This window comes from Pseudopodoces humilis, chromosome 13, assembly GCF_049639895.1.
Source record: "Pseudopodoces humilis isolate 2021_Gansu_Grassland_sample_001 chromosome 13, ASM4963989v1, whole genome shotgun sequence".
Taxonomy (NCBI): domain Eukaryota; kingdom Metazoa; phylum Chordata; class Aves; order Passeriformes; family Paridae; genus Pseudopodoces; species Pseudopodoces humilis.
The window spans coordinates 8749584-8766531 of record NC_142212.1 but is presented as its reverse complement, the minus strand read 5'-3'; the positions used below and the strand labels follow the sequence as shown (position 1 = coordinate 8766531).

Below are 16948 nucleotides of genomic sequence, written 5' to 3'. Positions count from 1 at the left end.
ATGGCACCGGCGCTGCAGCTCGGCTCCTTCCTCCTCGCCCTCGCCGCCTGTCTCGGCGGTCCCCGGCTCGCTGCGGCCGCCGGAGCAGCCGGCAGCAGGAGGGGCCCGGCGGCCGATGCGTGCGCTGGCAGGGTGAGTGGAGCGGAGCGGAGCGGGGCTGCGGCTCCCCGCGCAGGCAGCCGGGCCGGGCTGGGGCTTTCGTGAGGCGCGGGGTTCCGCGGGCTGCTGCGGCCGCTCCGGGAGTGCGGGAAACAGGGAGGGGGCGAGCGGCTGCCCTGGGGACACTTCTGCAACAAATAACGCTGCCCCGGGGCTCTGCATCTGGAAGTTAATTGCGGCCGGGACAGAGGGTGGCATTTCCCGGCCAGGCATATTTATTGGTTTCTGGCCGAGGGGGGAGGCAGCTCGTAGCCGGCGAGTGTGAAGAAGTCACTCAACAGGTCCTTTACCACCAGCGCTCTCCACTTCCCCGAGCCGACCTGGATAAAAGCGATCGCTGGGGCTTTGTTATTTTAATGATTCGAGGCCGGCTTGGGGTCTTAGCTCCGGGCTTGATCATTATACAGAGGATGTAGGAAATTTACGGGAGGGGGAAGAGGGGAGGAAGGTGATAAACGTTTTGTTGCTGGTCTTTGCTTTTTGTTCCCGCTTCTGGTGTCAGACTTTTCTCGGTTGCTTTTCATGTTCTTTTTCTTGTTTATTTTTTAAAATATACTTTTAACAACTTTTGAGCTGTGTATTTTGGTTTGTTCCTTTCCTTTCTCCTGATGTCTGGTTACAGGTTTAGTTGAAGCGTGGTGATCCGGGAACACTGGAGGGAACACAACTGACTTTCATTGCTTTTCCTTTTTGTTAGACTGTCACTAAGGATTTTCTTGGTTTCAGATCAGATCCTTTGAGAACGTTGCTGCAACACAGAGTTCAGAAGTTTGTAGGGCATGGTTTAGAAAGGTGAAAGCATCGGGAAATATGCAAAAGAAAAGTGTGAAAAACAATCTTCAAACCCTGATAAAGCTTAAGATCTAAACCTTTGCGTTGGATGGAGCAGTTACAGGTTTAGACTCTCCTATTAGGTCTTTTTCACAGAATTACCAGTAAAATGTTTTGGCTCAGTACGTCTTTTATGTCTTTCACCAGACGTGGGCAGGGTACTCCACAGGCTCATAGCACCGCTGTATATTTGTGTCAAGTTTTGCATCTTCTGTTAAGTAAAATATCACTGTTACAAGTCATAGTACTTCACTTAATGTATATTGATGTTTATAAAAATATGCAGATGCAGTTTGTTCTGGATTTATTTTTTTGCTTACGTAGTTAATATCATTGTGTGCTTTAAACAGGAATCTGCCACAATGTAATTTTAATACAATGATTTTGACTGACTTTAAGATGACCAAAACTTACATTCTTTTCAGTTAGCATAGCCGCCCTTTGTCTTTTTTGCTCACAACTAATGTACCATCTTAGCTTATAAAATATTTGTACTAGTTTCTGGTTTTATTGTATTTTCAGCTTCAAGTTCAGACTTCCCTAGCTAATTTATTAGTTACCTTGTCTGATTGTGTAGTCATAATTTTGTGGTCTGTTTTTGTAATTCCACCCTTGCACATGATTGCCACCATAATGCAGGCAGGGCAGCATTTATTAGAGTAATGACTGCAGGATGGTACCCCTTGTCTCAGTTATGTGGTATTTGTCTACATGTAAGTTTTGAGTAGACTTGACATTCTATTAAATGACTGATGGCCCCTCTAACACATTGTCTGCTCTGGAGCAGGGCTGCCTTTGAAGTAGTACCCTGTAGGAAGTAAAGAGACTATTTGCTCTATTAAAATTCCTTGGTATTTCCTCTGTTTAACCACAGGCCACTTCCCTTCTGCCACTCTAAACACTGCAGGGACACTGACTGATTGAAAAGACACAAGCCCTAAGTAATTGTATCCTATTCAAATAGTTATTCTTATTGCAGGTTATTTATAAGTAGCATCTAATTAATGTATGTTAAGGGCATGAATAAATCTTAACATTTTATCTAGAGAAAGTAAAAATGTCTAGTTTGCATTAAATGAAGTGGTGGAATTGAGGTAATTCTCAAGGGCATAAATAATCTAAAAATGTCTAATTTAACTTTCAATGATTTTGTTCAAAGAGAAACAAAATGTAGCTTGCTGGGTATGTGCATTTAGATACACATTTATGCACGTTGGGTATTTTCCTCCGCTACTATTGTAAATGTGGGTTGCAGTTCCCTATGGTGAATCTTTTTTTCATCATTTGAATGTTTTTGGTAATCGGTGTTTCATTTTTCTCTGTACACATAGAGGTAATATGCGTACATGCACAAGTAATGCATGATATATCCTTGATGTTTTGTAGCAGTAAAAAACTGACTTAATGAGAGCATATCACTGGACTATGGTTAAAAGAATTTGATGAGGAAGTATTTGTTGGCTTTATTCATAGCTCCTGCAATTATGAATACCTAATGTTTTCAAAACTAAAAACTAAATCACATTCTAGATGTGATTTTTTGTTTGTTTTACAACTTCCATCACAAAATATATTGCTCATCTTCTCTGGTAATATACTGGCATTTGTCTTGCAAACTCTACATGTGTCTAGCAGGAAATTAATACCAGGACAAGTAACTTAACATTACTGTGGCTAAGAATTATCAGATTTCAGTGGGTTCAGGATTTTAGAATTTGGATTGACTTTGCTTGGTGTAGGATTCCTTTCACTGATGTTGAATAGAAATTTTGATGTAGTCCAACACTTTATATTATTTCACATTAGGGTAGACGTTTGCTTAAAGTAGAATAGTATTGCAAAGTAGTTTTCCATATGGATGATCTTAGGACCTCATATGCATACCTTTATCCAGAAAAAATGTGATTCAGAGAAGGGCCTGTTTTAATCTAGAATAAGTGTGTCCACATGGGGAGCTATTCTGGAAAAGTAGTCCCTGAATTTTTCTCATGCTATAAACAAGCCACGAGGTGCACAGAGAGGACAGATGTGTGATCTGAGGATGATTTGAATGTATTTCAGATTCATTTATTCGGTGTAAAACACATGAGCAACTTAACCCTCAAGTTGTTTCGGAGATTCTGATGGGACTACACACACGAGTAATTTTTTCATATGTTTAATTCCTCTGAAGTTACTGGCACTGAACTGTGTTCATTATATAGTAAGTTTAATGTGAGTGTATGATGAGGAAGAATAAATAATCCAGCATTTTACCAGCCCTCCTGTCCTTGTTAGCAGAGAGTTGTACCTTCCTTTGCTTTGCTAAGTAAAGCTTCTCAGACAGGCTGGAGGTCTCTGGTCCTGTGCATTCTCCCTGAAACTCCCTGTGTCCCCTTCTATGCTCTTTATGTAAGGAACTTGTTATTTCCTTTTCACTTCAGAGCAGAGACACTGAAGATTTCCTACTGTTCCACTATTGGGAGCTCTGCCTGCCTCATTATTCTTTAGGTTCATGCTGCTATGTCCCTACATTTATCTCCTTAAGCATACCAAAGTAGACTTATATTTCTCCACAGTTAGGAGCTAGGTCATATGGAAATACTTTTCCCAGCTTAGGGCATGTTTCAGGAACTTTATTTTGGAGGAAAAACACCCTGCAAAATGCTAAGAAGTTATCGAAGTTTAAATTTTTCCCTTCTATTTCACGTTCTTTTCCAACAGTTAAAAACCCCATATTTTCTCTTGCAGTGTATTTAAAAATTTTAAAAGGTATTAGGCAGAAGACAGACCTAATATGGAGCATGGTGGAAGGCGTTAATGTTTGCCATCAGGCAGCTCTTTAATCTGTAGACAGTTCCAGAGCTGCTTTAAAGCTCTGCAGAACAGATGCCAGCAGTTCCCTATCTGCCATTTTTTTGGAATTTATAGAATCAATAGATTTCTCTCCCTGGCATCCAGAACAATTTCAGAATTGATGAGATGCGTCACTTAAAGCTTGGTGTGTTCTGTGATTAGATACAATGCAACATTTTGAGTGCAAGGCTTTGCAAGCATGGTCAGTCATGCAGGTGGGCATCTGTATCACTTTTGTTTAGCTTAGAGTTTGGCTCCGGGGTCCCCCTGGGCTTTGTTTCGGGGTTTTCTTTTGAATTTCATTTATTGAGTAATGTAGCAGAGAATGAGACCCCATTCCTACTCTAGTGTCAAAAAATCAAAAATTGGCCTATTTAAATTTTTTTAGAAATGCATGAAGTAGCAGAAATATGCTCATGTTTAAAGTAGCAGATGACTATTTCCTCAGTTTAATGCTGTGTTTTCAGAATGAACATTCAAATACATGACCAAGAGGAAAAAATATGGAAACGTATGTTTATGTAATTGAAACTAACTCTCAGTATTAACAACGAAATTGTATATTTCCAACAAAATTTTGTATTTCCGTATGTGTTTGCATGAAACTGGGCAATCTGAATATGATGATAATTCATCAGCTGTTGACTTAACAGGGTTTCTGCAGTTGAAGTTGTTTGGGACTGTTACAGATTTGACTGATTTCATCTCTAGAGCATGTCCCTTACTTTAGATGCTGAACTCCACTCAATGCCCTGCTTCCCCTCAAAATCTGCTTTTGAGTAAGTACAAGTGTAGAAACTGCTGTATCAGACTTGTTAATTTAAAATCTTGAGACATTTATTTGAGAACAAGTTCTGTGTTAATGGATTAGTACTTCATATTCCATTGCTGAAAGGATGTTAAACTGTCATGATTAGATGATACTAGCTTTTCTTTTGTTAATTATTTGTTAATGTTAATAGAACATGGATGTTACTTACTTAAAACTTCAACATTTAAAGGGTGTTTAATAAGGACCGGCTGTCTTTTCCAACAGATCAGTCTGAAGATGATGAAACAAAGCTTTGATGTGAACTTGCCTGCTTAATTATGCTCAGAGGCTGAATTTTACCCATAAATTTAGCACGTGTTTTTACAAGCAAACAAGAGGATTGTGAAGTATTACTGCAGAACTGTTAAGCTTGAACACCATTTTTAGTTTTCAAAAGTAAAAAATTTTTCAAGTATATGACATTGATTTTATATATACTGCTACCAGTATAATGAGGTGTATTTGAAATATATTTTTTCCAAAACTTTAGGTTAGTGCTGATGTTCCTATAGCAGTTTTTATGTTGTTATTTTTATATTTAAAAATTAATATTGGACATTATTGCACCTAGGAAAACCACATAAAAGTAGTATGAGTTACATGAATGCTTATTTTTTTATATCCTTTTCTCTATATGAATTACAAAAAAGAATTGAATGAAAGTGTAAATTACAGTAACCTAAAATAATGTCAGGTCAGTGCATCTGAAGTACTTAACTTTAGGTTATGGTAATGTGAGACGTTCTTTAAGGGTCAAAATTTAAGTGCAGACTTAAAAAAGGATTATATCCTTTCATGCATGTAGTATTTTATAATTGTCTCACTGTCCTATTTGTCCTCCCCAGCTCTCCTCAAAAGGAGTGGCACATTCTGATGCCCAATATTTCTATGTGATTTTATCATAAAAACGTTGACCAGAAATATACTTAGTAAAGTAGTGAATACAGGCATATGCCAGTAATGGATAGGCTCATTGCAGTATTCATACAGCAGAAACACTGGCTGTTTAGCCAAAATTCTGCCAGCCAAACCAGGGTATAAATGTGTTTTACCATGCTTCAACTTGCTTCTCTTAGTAAATTGTACTTTCAGTGTCATGTCAAAGACACCATTTATGGAGTTTAAAGGTACATTGTTCTCCTGTCGCCTCTCATTTCTGCATGGTAAATTTCAAGAGTGTGAGGAAATTCAAGTGTGCAAGTTGGGATTTGTGCTCCCAAAGTTTGATTTGATTATTAAAAATAATTAAAGCTTGGATTAGAATTTTATCAGGCATCAGCACATGTTCCAGGAGATACTGTATTCTCTGAAATTCTCTCACTCCAAGAATGTTACAATATTATGTCACGATTGGCTTTGAAGAATTGTTCCAGACAATCTATTTTTATTATTCCTCCTTGGGCTGTTACTCAGCAAGACAGTAAATCTGCTTTTGGGGTACATGCTCCAATGAACCCAAATAAATGTGAGAGGTAGCTTTGTCCTAGGAGATTCCATGCTACATCAGGTATCATACCTGAAGGCGTAAACTCTGAGATGTGTGTTCTGGTTGATTCAGGAGAACCAGAGTTGTGTGTCTGTGACTAATCTGAATCAGATTTATCCCTCTTGGTGAGGTGCCAGCCCGCAGCGGCGCCTGTGATGTGCTGCTCTGTGCTACCTGATGCATCTTTTGTTGCAGCATGGAGTGAGCAGCAGCTCTGGAGCCTCCCTTTCCCTGGCCCCTGCCCATCACAGAGCTGCAGCAGTGCCAAGGGCAGTGCAGCCTCTTGGAGAGCAGAGCTGCTGAAATCTGTTCTGTTTTCTCCAGCCTTTGTGTTCAGAGGATCTTGCACTAAGGTAGGATCTCCTTCTGTGCTGAGCCCTGGGCTCACAGGAACAATAAGGGACTGTTAAGCAGAGTTTGGAGTTCAAAGGGCTCCAGCTAAATGTGTGTATGGGCCATGAGCTGCTGTGAACAGCAACTGGACAACATCAATCACATCTTGAGGCTGCTGTCTGAAGGACATGGTAGGCCTGCAGATCTGCTTGGAGCTGTACATTCTGGGCTTTAGGTTTCCAGATGATTGATTTGTAATGATCAATCCATATGATCCTTTATCTCACAAAACTGTGTGTAATAACCATTTCTATACCCCTGTTATATGGCCCTGCTGGATTTTCCTCGTGGTTGGTGGGCAGACTTAGATTTTAATTTCTGACCTTGCCTATGTTCTTCACTCTTATATCAGTGGGCGTGACTAGGTATTTCTGATCTTATTTCTGACTACATTCAAATCCAACCAAGCAATCAATGACTTCCCTGACTTTTTTTGTATACGGCTGTGGGAAAATTCCTGGTTGGCTGGCTATGAATTAATGAAAATCCTTAGAATGCTTCACTAATGATAGCTCCTGTGGCTTTAAAAATGCTATTCCCTTTTTTAATTTGAGAGAGGTCACAGAGGTTTACAGAAACTAAGAAAAGAAAACTTAACATCTGGTTGTGCTCTGTAGATGACTGCTTTTGTGTGATGAAAAGTTATGGCGTCGCCTCAGCATCAAACACATTCAAGGTGATCCTTTCTAAGAACTCTTTGCAAGAACCCTCTTTGCTCAAACTGTGTTTTCTAATTAACTTTGCTTTGTATTTTCAAATGGAGGATTTTAGTTCTCCATGGGAATCCCAAACTCATATTGTTGCTTAAAGTTCACCCTACTTTTATAAAATGGATTTTCCTGAGTTTTTTAATTATTGTGTAACAGTATTTCCATATATTTTCTAATATTTTCCTTTAAAAGTTATGGAACTCCAAGAGGAGCAGGCTTCTGGGTTGGATTCTGGTATTCACAAAAGGAAATTTGTTCTATGTTTGCTTATCTATACAGAAGTTTCAGCTATTTGTATGTAAAACACTGAAGAGTCATCTGAATTGTCAAAGTCCCCTTTTTAAAACCTTAATTTTTTTTTCCAAATAATGTAGGTTAAAATGATATGTGAAGCTAGTGTAGCTCGCAGAAAAGCATAATACGAGAATGTTTAGATCCAAACAGTTAACCTTCCAAATTGTTAAAATTATAAATTATCAACTGCTCAGTTAAACATATGCAATTCCAGGTGTGACTGGCCTGGAATCAGAAAGCATTGAAAAATACAACTTTAGAAACTTAGAATAGTCACATGATCTTTTTATACAGTGATTTAAACAAACTCCAAACAGGACTTTAAATAGGCCTCTGTCATCTGCTTGTAGAAACACCACCCCAATCTGTTTTCTTTTCAAACATGGAAAGCTGAGGGATTTCTTTCTGGTTTCATTGGGCTGTTTTGTTTAAAGAGCTAAACCCCTTCCTATTAAGGTCAGTGGCAACACTTTGGCTTCCATTTTGATGGGGTTTTCTTTCAGACTTCAAATGGCTCGATGCTGTGTGGTGCCCAGCACTGAGCTGCCGGCACTGACTTTGTTTTGTGCAAGAGCTGGGTACTGCGAGCCTCTCCTCTGGCTGCTGCCTTGTGTCCGTGGGGATGTCACCAGCTGGTGGTGGAGGTCCTGAGTTCACAGTGCGCATCGTTCCCCAGTGCAGCCCGCGTGCCAAGAGTTTGGGTGCTGTCCTCAGCAGGGGCAGTGCTGCACAGAGCTGAACTGCAGGACAAGGCTGGGGGGCAGAGCTGACCCACAGCTGGGCAGTGGCTGGCAGGGCAATATCTGCTGCTTAGGCTTTGTTGATAATTGCTGTCTTCAGTCTCACTGTTGCATTGCTGTGTCCTGGGACAACCCATGCAATATGTTCTTGTAGACTGGGGAGTGCTCTGTGAAGTTGTATCATTGTCTATCCCACAGGAATAACTCCCTTGATTCCAACCTTAATGATTCTGTGATTTTGTTTTTTCCTCCCCTTCAAATGTACCAGAGTAACTTTGGTTACAGCTGCCCAGCCAATGGAGAATCCCATTCTTTCCCTCTGAGCTATTAAGGTGTCAGTCTGTATCTTGTCTCACAGCCCTTGTAAAGCCTGCCTGCACTGCTTCCCATTCCTCCAGTTTCTATGGGAATTGGTTTTATCTTCCTGTCTGGGCTTGCCCCCAGTTGTAGGCAGTAGTAACAAAATGAGGATGGAAGTTGAAACTGGCAAATTGTGCAATTTTTACTGAGCATAAAGGGTGCTCTGTCTGGATGAACTCTAAATACTGTGTGGGAAGGGGGCATTGCTGAATCACAAACCTTCTTGGCAAAGTTTTCAAGCTTGTGCTGGGCTTGGCCTTGAAGTTGGAGAGATATGGGGTGGAAATGGGTGATTTAAGCTTCACCCCTTAAGTGTGAGCAGATCCTTAAATCTTTAAGTGGGATTCTGAAAAAGAATGGAGTGCCCTAACTCCTGTTAACTTTCAATAGGATTTGTTCTCTTTTGTGACTCAGGGGTGTAGATACGTTTTATATTGACTCAGCAGTGAAGCTGGTTAGTGAAATTCTCACTCCCATCTGTTTCTTCCCACTTTGATGTTGGTGTTTGCCCTTTCCTTCTCCTCTGCTTTAATGCACCTATTTGTGAGCTGCAGTGTAAGTCACATTTTTAAAGCACTTTGAATGGAAAGTATCCCTACTTTTCTTGTTCTGTTTGTTTTTTCCCCTTTTCACAACTCAAATTTCAATGACATGGATAAAATGAGGTCCCCAAGCATTTATGTTAAGTATATGTTCAGAATTGGTGAGCTAAAGCATGGAGTCAGAGTAACTGGACAGCGGAGTCAGGAAATCCCCAGGCTAATTTTGTGATTAGGCCCAGTGTTCCATGTAGCTATTCAGATGCTTTTAACATTCCCACCCTTAAATTGTGTTAGATACTGTTTTAAAGGTATCTCATCAAAAGAGTTTGAGGTTAGTATAATGAGCATATAAATTATTCAACATTTTTCATATGACTGTTTTTGAACAGTCAGTTTTTCACTGGCAGGAAGATGATACTGTTTCAGAAATCACTTCAGCATCTGTTGAAATGCAGCCAACTCCGTGGTGGAATATGGAGCTCACGGTAATGCTATACAACCCTTCCTGCCCGGAAATGAAGAGTAGTGTATTCATTTGTAACCCAAGGGGGGCACTTCACCATCCAGCCTATAGTTTGTGAATGGAATTTGGTCAGCTTACCACTAAAATTACAGAACGACCCAGTGGGTCTTATTAACTCTATTTCTTATCTTGCTCTGAAGACAGCATCTCATATTAATACAGTGTCTATAAGCAAATCTGTGTAGTTAGGGAGTACAGTTAAGGATTATTTCCCATTATAAGGAGCTTTCGTTTTGTTTACTCTGACAAAATTTTATCTGAGGTCTCCTGGTACTGCTTTACAAAGCAAGTGTTAACAGCCCCGAAAGGAGAAAAGGCCAGATGTGTAGCCTGATGCTTTAGTTATGAAAGAGTATCTAGGGTTTTGCTTTTTGTATTATTTACTACAAAAAGTTTAGCTAAGGTACTTTTCAGAGAACCAGTAATTATTATTATCTCTTGCATAGTTACAATTTTGCTTTATTGTTCAGTTGTCTTTTTTGAGAAAATGATGGTGGTGGTGTTTAATTATTAGCTTAGTTTACCTTCTGACAGCAGGAATAGGTTAAGTACAAAACTAATTAAAATAAGAAACAAAAAAAACAAACACCTAACTCAGCCAGACCCTTAACAGGTGAAAATTTATTTTTCCATGCTTCTTCAGAACATCAAAGGAAACAAAACCTTTATCTTTTATTCATTAGCTAGGAATAATGCAAGCTGGGATAGCTTAGGTTTCTCCTTATAGTTGCATTTGTAAGAGTAATTCACTAATCATGCCATTCACTTTTGGGGTTCTTTTTCATTAAGGACCACTGGCCGTGAAATGTCATGCAGTGGTTTAAAAATGGGACATTCAGCTCACTAAAGAATGAGCTGCAATGACAAAAGTTTCTTTTTATTACCTTCTGGCAGTAAGTGTAGGAATCAAAGCCCCAAATAAGTGATAGAATAACATCCAGTATCGTCTAACAATGCTGGGAGCTGTGGATGATGATTGTTCGGTGTGGCCACATTGCATTTGGTTTACATCTTTTAGTTACTGTTTATTATATTCCATTCAACTATTGAAGCTCCAGTATGCAAACTCCAGTAGTTTATCTACGTGCTTCTCTGTGGCAAGCTGACTTGGATTTCTAGGTGTGATTCCTCTCTCTCCTCCCACTGTGGTTAGGTTTTACTGCCACAACAAAAATGTATTTGTTTCCATGCATATATTTTACAATTATATCAAAGCAGTATTCCTGTTATAAGCTATCATTTCTACTGGAAATGAAACTTGATGATCTTTGGATCTACTTTTCAATTTACTACAATAATGTGATTGTGTTTTACATCTTCCTGGTGTTTTAGGATTAGTTATATATATATTCAATTAAGTGTTGATGGGAAGAAGTCAAGTGACAGTTTGTGAGAAACACCCATTCAATTTAACTTTTTAATCTGTGTGTTTAAATGCTGTCTTAAAACTTATATTGCATTCTGGTTTCTTAAATAAGATGAATGCTAGAAGACAACTTGTTCATTGTCATTCTGTAAAGAGACTTAATTTCTTAGAAGTGACTACTTCCTGCAGAAAAAGATCAGTTAGTGTGCGTGGATCTTTAAAAATAAAAGGTTAAACAATTAGTGTAAATGCTTTTCCAAGAGTTTTTAAATTCAGATTAAATTTTGTCATAATTTGATCAAAGTCACATAACCTGTGGCTCTGGTTTTGTTACACATGCTGATGGTCTGTGGATAACATTACATTTTTTCAGCATGAAACTGAACACTTCAAATCCCTAAAGCAGGCTCAAATTTATGGTTAATAAAAGAATATATTGTACTGGATGTCATCTGTTATATCACTCTGGGAACAGAAACTGGCAGTGAGTGGACAGGAAATATTTCCATTTCAAATCACTTCAGTCTATGGTCTAGGGTGAAAGTGTCTGATTTCAGGAAAATCACTGTGAATATCCATGTAATAGAAATATTTAAGAAGAGTATAAACTTTTTGAAATATGTTTTTTTGCTTAATAGTATTTTATGGGCAGATACTGCTTATTAATGTCACGTATTGTCTTTATTTCAGTGTTGATCCCTTGATCCTTTTCAAGGCAGAAGGAATAGTAGAAATGTGTATTCAGGTACCTCTGTGTGCCAAGTAAGCAGCAGTTTGAGGAGTTGCTGTGCAATGGCCAAACTGCTTCAGAGTCTCAGAGCTTTGTGTTTGTAATTGGTTGGGTTTTTAAGAGTGAATTCCTCTGTGTTAGTTGGGTTCTTTCAGCTCAATGCATTTCTTTAGGTTGTCTCCTCTTCAAATGTATTAAAAGGTGTGAGATCCATAGACTGACTGTAACTTTATTAATGGAAACTTAAAGCAGTCAGGTTGAAAATTTGGTATGTTTTTCATGTGTTAAATAGTACTTAAAAAGAGCTCTATGTTTTGAAGTATTAAGGCATTTCAAATAACTACATTTTAAATGGACATTTGTCCAGGGAACATGAAAACCAGCACAAAAAAATATAAATTTTCATCTTTATCATGTATTAACATCCTGAAATACTCAACCCTATATCAAGTAAGTTATTTAGATGTGTGGATTTTTTTTCAACTTTGCAGGAACACAAAATAGGAAACAAGCCTTAGTAGGGTGAAGATTTATTACTTAAATTTGGGTGGTTTGGAAAAGTTTTATTATTTGAGGTATAGGCTGAAAAATATTTAATTAAATCTGTATGTAAAAATAAAGCAGTTCTGCGTTTTGAAGACAAGAAAAGTAACTGTTAGTTACTGTGAGTATCATTGAAGGACATGAACTGAAACCTGTCTCTAGTGTGCTGTGCTTACTTGAGCAGCTCATGTGCTTGATGTAGGATTCCAAAAGGATTTCTTTTTATTTTTATGTTTTTATCATTTTAGTGAGATGGGTGAAATGACAGTTTAGGATACCTTCCTTTCAGGTTTCTCTGACTTGTAGGGACAGTGTGGAATGAGTCTGGATCTTACTGGTGCTGCTTGTGTGGGAACCAGAAGTATTTCTTTAGTGCAGCACAGCAGGGGTATTTTTCCTGAGGTTAAATTGACTTTGTACCTTTCCTGCGTCTTGTCAGAGTAGGCCATGGCAGAGCAGACCCATATGCTAAGCCTGCATTTGCACCTCAGACATTTGACTTTAGGGTTCATGTAATTTTTCCCACAGTATGATATCTGATTATTATTATTATTATTATTATTATTATTATTAATGAGTATTAAGAATCAAAAAGTTGATTTGGCTGAAAAATTAAATATTCTCAAGATACAGATTTTCTTTACCATGGGTTTGTGGGGTTTTGTTTTGTTTTGTTTTTTTGTTAAGTCAGATAATTCAATTTTAACCAATAATACAAGAACAAAAAGTGTTCCAAGGTTCTAGGAAAATATTTAGAATTAAAATCTTGCAAGAGCTTAGATAGTAGTTGAGCAAATGGCACCAATTAAGTAATTTAAAGCTGAAGCAGGTTGTGGTACAGGTTGTGTCAGTGTTTTAGCAGATATCACATTTCTTGTCAAGTACTGTATTGATTAGTATGAAAAGGGAAGTTATGAATGGGCCGTGTACCATACAGATAGGATGTGTAACTTTTACTTTGGCCAACTTTCCAAAGCACTTAACATGAAATACTTAGGAAAAAAGGATCTCTTAAAGTGTTTGATTTGATCACGTGGATTATAAAGTAGGTTATCCATAGGGTGTGATTTTCAGTAGTGGAAATTGAATGCAGTCAGTCTGGAGCTTCAGTACCATTTCAAACCTTAAAGCCCTCTTTTAAACGTACCTAAATTCCCTTTTATAGTAGTTAAACGCTGCATGGGACTTGATAGCACAGAATGCCTAAAGAATTTACCAGTACAGATCTACTTAAAATGCATATATTTCCTTGATTTTTTTTTTCCCCAACAGTAAAATTTAGCAATTCTTAATGCTTTTTGAATCCAAGTGCTGAAGATAGATGAGCACATAGGAAAACTGGAATGTAGTCTGTCTTCTCCTTTTTTCATTCTGAAAAGCCTCAACAATCCTGATGGCAGAAACTATTCAGTGTGAAGGAGTGGTTGAATCATGAGGTGAACTTTATTCAAGGTTGGCAGTTCTCAGAAACTTCGTCACAAATGTTTCCCCAGAAAACTATGTTTTTTTATTTTGTTGTGTTCAAATTCCTGGTGTTGAATATTGGGTGGAGCTTTTCCTACTTGTCTCTAAGTGGGGCAGCTCCAGTTTGCTGCAGAGATGGGCTGGTATAGTTGGAATATTTTATTACTCTTTCTTCCAAGTATCCTTCAGGTGAGCAAGAAGTGTTTGTGCAGCTCTGTGTATGTTTCTGACACTTCCAAATGGAGTTGTTTTGGCTGCAGATATGATGGCTGTACTCTGTAGAGGGTAACCAGGGGTGTATAAATACCCTGGCAGCCAAAGCTTTAAATCTGCAGCCACAAAATGTATCTGCCTGTGTCTCTGAAGTTCAGCCATGTGGATCATCAGTACACAGCAAGCACTGGACCTTCTAATCCTCTCTGTTGAATGTATTACTGCTTAAGCTGTGGAGTAATTTTCATCTTCTCTGTGGACCTGGGCTAGACAGAGGCTTTGAGAAGGAATTATTTCCTAAAAGTGCATAGTTCAGCAGTAAGAATCTGTCTTGGCAGAGATTTTGGGGAGGTGGGAGTAGCAAAGTGTAACAAAGCAGCAGAGGAAGCAAAGGCTGTATCTGTAACACAGATGAAGGCAGCACAATTGAGGCTGGAGTCTGCCTGCAGGAAGCAGCTTCTGCAGATTGCCCATTAACTGAGGGGGGGGGAAGAAAGGGAGGAGTACTTGATTACTTCCTAGGATTTGTAGGGAAAGGTAATTGATTTTATTAGCACAGTTGATGTACAAGAGCATTTACTTCTAACCTCAAAGTAGTTTTAGTCATTGTGCTTTACACCATGGCCCTTCCATTTTTCTGTCTTGTTTTTTTCTGCTCATCCACAGCAAAAAAATCTGGAACGGTCATCATGCTGGTGTGTTCTGAAACTGCAGCAATCTGCCCCTCACTTCTGATGACCAGATTGTATAGCACGGCTGTGTGTGGAGTAAATGCAGCACTTCTTGTGTCCCTCCTGATAGTGGCCTTAGTGCCAAAGGTGCCTTTTCATTGCTACTGACTAGATGCCTATCACATTTCAAGCCCTGGCTTCTCATTGCCCAAGGCTTTTTAAGTTCTGTAGTTCACAAGGATGGGAGCTCTGGGAGGAGATGCTTGTGTTATTTTAAGGAAAGTTGGTTTTTTGCTTCATCTCCTGTGTAAACAAGTTTCATGTGAAATAGTAAAAACTATTGGTGAAATGGTAAATGATTCTTTAAAACCAGAACATGGGGGTTTGACAAGTAAATAATTGGTTATTCCTGGACTAGCATTTAGTTTTAAATTCTCATGGATGAGTGTGTGTTTCTAAACAATTGTGTGTTTCTAAATCCCTAAGAATAGGTTTTTATGTCCAAAATAATTGTGTTATTTCAAAGGGAAGGATTATGATGGAAGAATCCCAAATCCTATCTACTTTAAAAGTTTTATGAGTTCTGTGTCACTTTAATCAGTGCAGTTTTTGCTAAATTACCTAGCCACCATATCCTCCTGAGCCAAGGCTTAGGTCTGTTTATATGTTGGACCTACAAGACCAATGTACATTAATATCCTTTGCAGTCATGGTCTCTTATGAATATGTAATATTTTCTGTACTCATGCCTGTATGTTTCATTCATGTAAGTAAGAGCTAATGTAAACTTTCTAAGAACATGAATTTCATATTTTCTGAGGGCAATCTCTCAAAGAATTTCGGTGACTTTCAAATAATACAGGAGAAGTATCTGGGAGGAAACATTGTCTGAATACAGCAAAACAAAATAGATGTGCTATGTCAAAATTTTCACATTCCAGCCTTTATGTGATCTGCTTTAAAGATTTCCTTGCAAACAGCTGTTCTTATCATTTTCAGAAGTTACAAATATAAGTTACAAATTGGATAAACTCACCCTGTACTGCAAATAGAGTATTTGTAGTCTGCTTGCTCTGAAGTTGTTTGCAATGAAAATGTCCAGCATTGCAGTCAATTTCAGATTATAATTTTCTGTAAGTCAAGCATTTATGAATAAAGCAGTTCATCCACATATGGTGACGGTTTCCCAAGGGAGTTTTTTTGTGTGTGCGCTTTGGCATTATATTGAGAAATGAAGAGTAAAAAACCCACCCTGAATGAATCATAATTGTGAATTGTGTTCTGGCTGAAGCTTAAAACTGAAACTATGAAGTCAGTGTTAGTTACTTTTACAGATTTTCTGTTCCTTTGGATGAAACCTGAAATCAAATGAAGAGCTTTTGTTAGGAGTTTCCAGATTGAAAGGTAGGAATCTGGCACCAAAACATTGTTAAGGAACCATTTATGATTTTGGAAATAAGCTCCTTTAGTAGTTTTCCAGTTGCCATTGCTTTTGCTCAGCTTTAAAGGCAAAGACTTTCTTTTTGGATCTGTCTCACTTGGAAGTACTTATTTAGGAGAAGCAGCAAACTTTTATGTGCATAAAGTCTTGAAAGATACAGTTTGTAACTCTGAAGTATTTTTCTTTGTTTTCTTTTTTCCCTGATGCTCTGTCCTCTGAAAGCTACATAATTTCTTAATGTGGTAAGCAAAATGAATGAATGAACATATCCATATACATGATATACATGTTACTGACATGTATATCATATCACAACATATATCCATTGATCTATCATGCTTCGGTCAATTCTTGAAACTTTCTTTTTTGTCTTCTAACATCTTTGAACATCTTTAGGAGACAAAGACTGCACCTCTCAGCTTATGGCTGTGTGCACAGTAAGTGCACAGTCAATAAAATGAATGAAAATAGATTGTTTAATTGTTTCATGGACAGATTAGTTTAGAAGTGCTTGGGCTTAAGCTAAAATTCAGTGCTCATGCAATCATTCCAGTAAGTGTGAGGAACCCTGTGGCTTTACTGAGGTTGTGGATAACTTAGTACCAAAAGAGGAAAGATACCCTTTGAGTGAAATAGTCAGCTTGTTGGTTTGACAGTATGCTGTGCAGTGTTTCAGGCAGTAATCATCCACTTCAGGTTTCATTAATTTTTTCTCCGTTATTTTAGATATGTTATTCTATTTGTTGTTTAGAGCACAAGTCTGTGTTTCTCAAACTAATTTGTCTTGGGTCCCTCTAAAAGCAACTTCACCATTTGTAGCCCCCTTCCTTCCCAGT

General features: G+C 38.3%; 1 protein-coding gene across 1 annotated transcript in view; it reads left to right on the top strand.

Moving 5' to 3' along the window:
• Positions 1-16948, top strand: part of IL17RD (interleukin 17 receptor D) — a 39972-nt gene continuing 23024 nt past the window's right edge. The window contains exon 1 of the mRNA XM_005522116.3: positions 1-132. Within this exon, the coding sequence (XP_005522173.2) occupies positions 1-132 (132 nt within the window). The remainder of the gene's footprint in view (positions 133-16948) is intronic.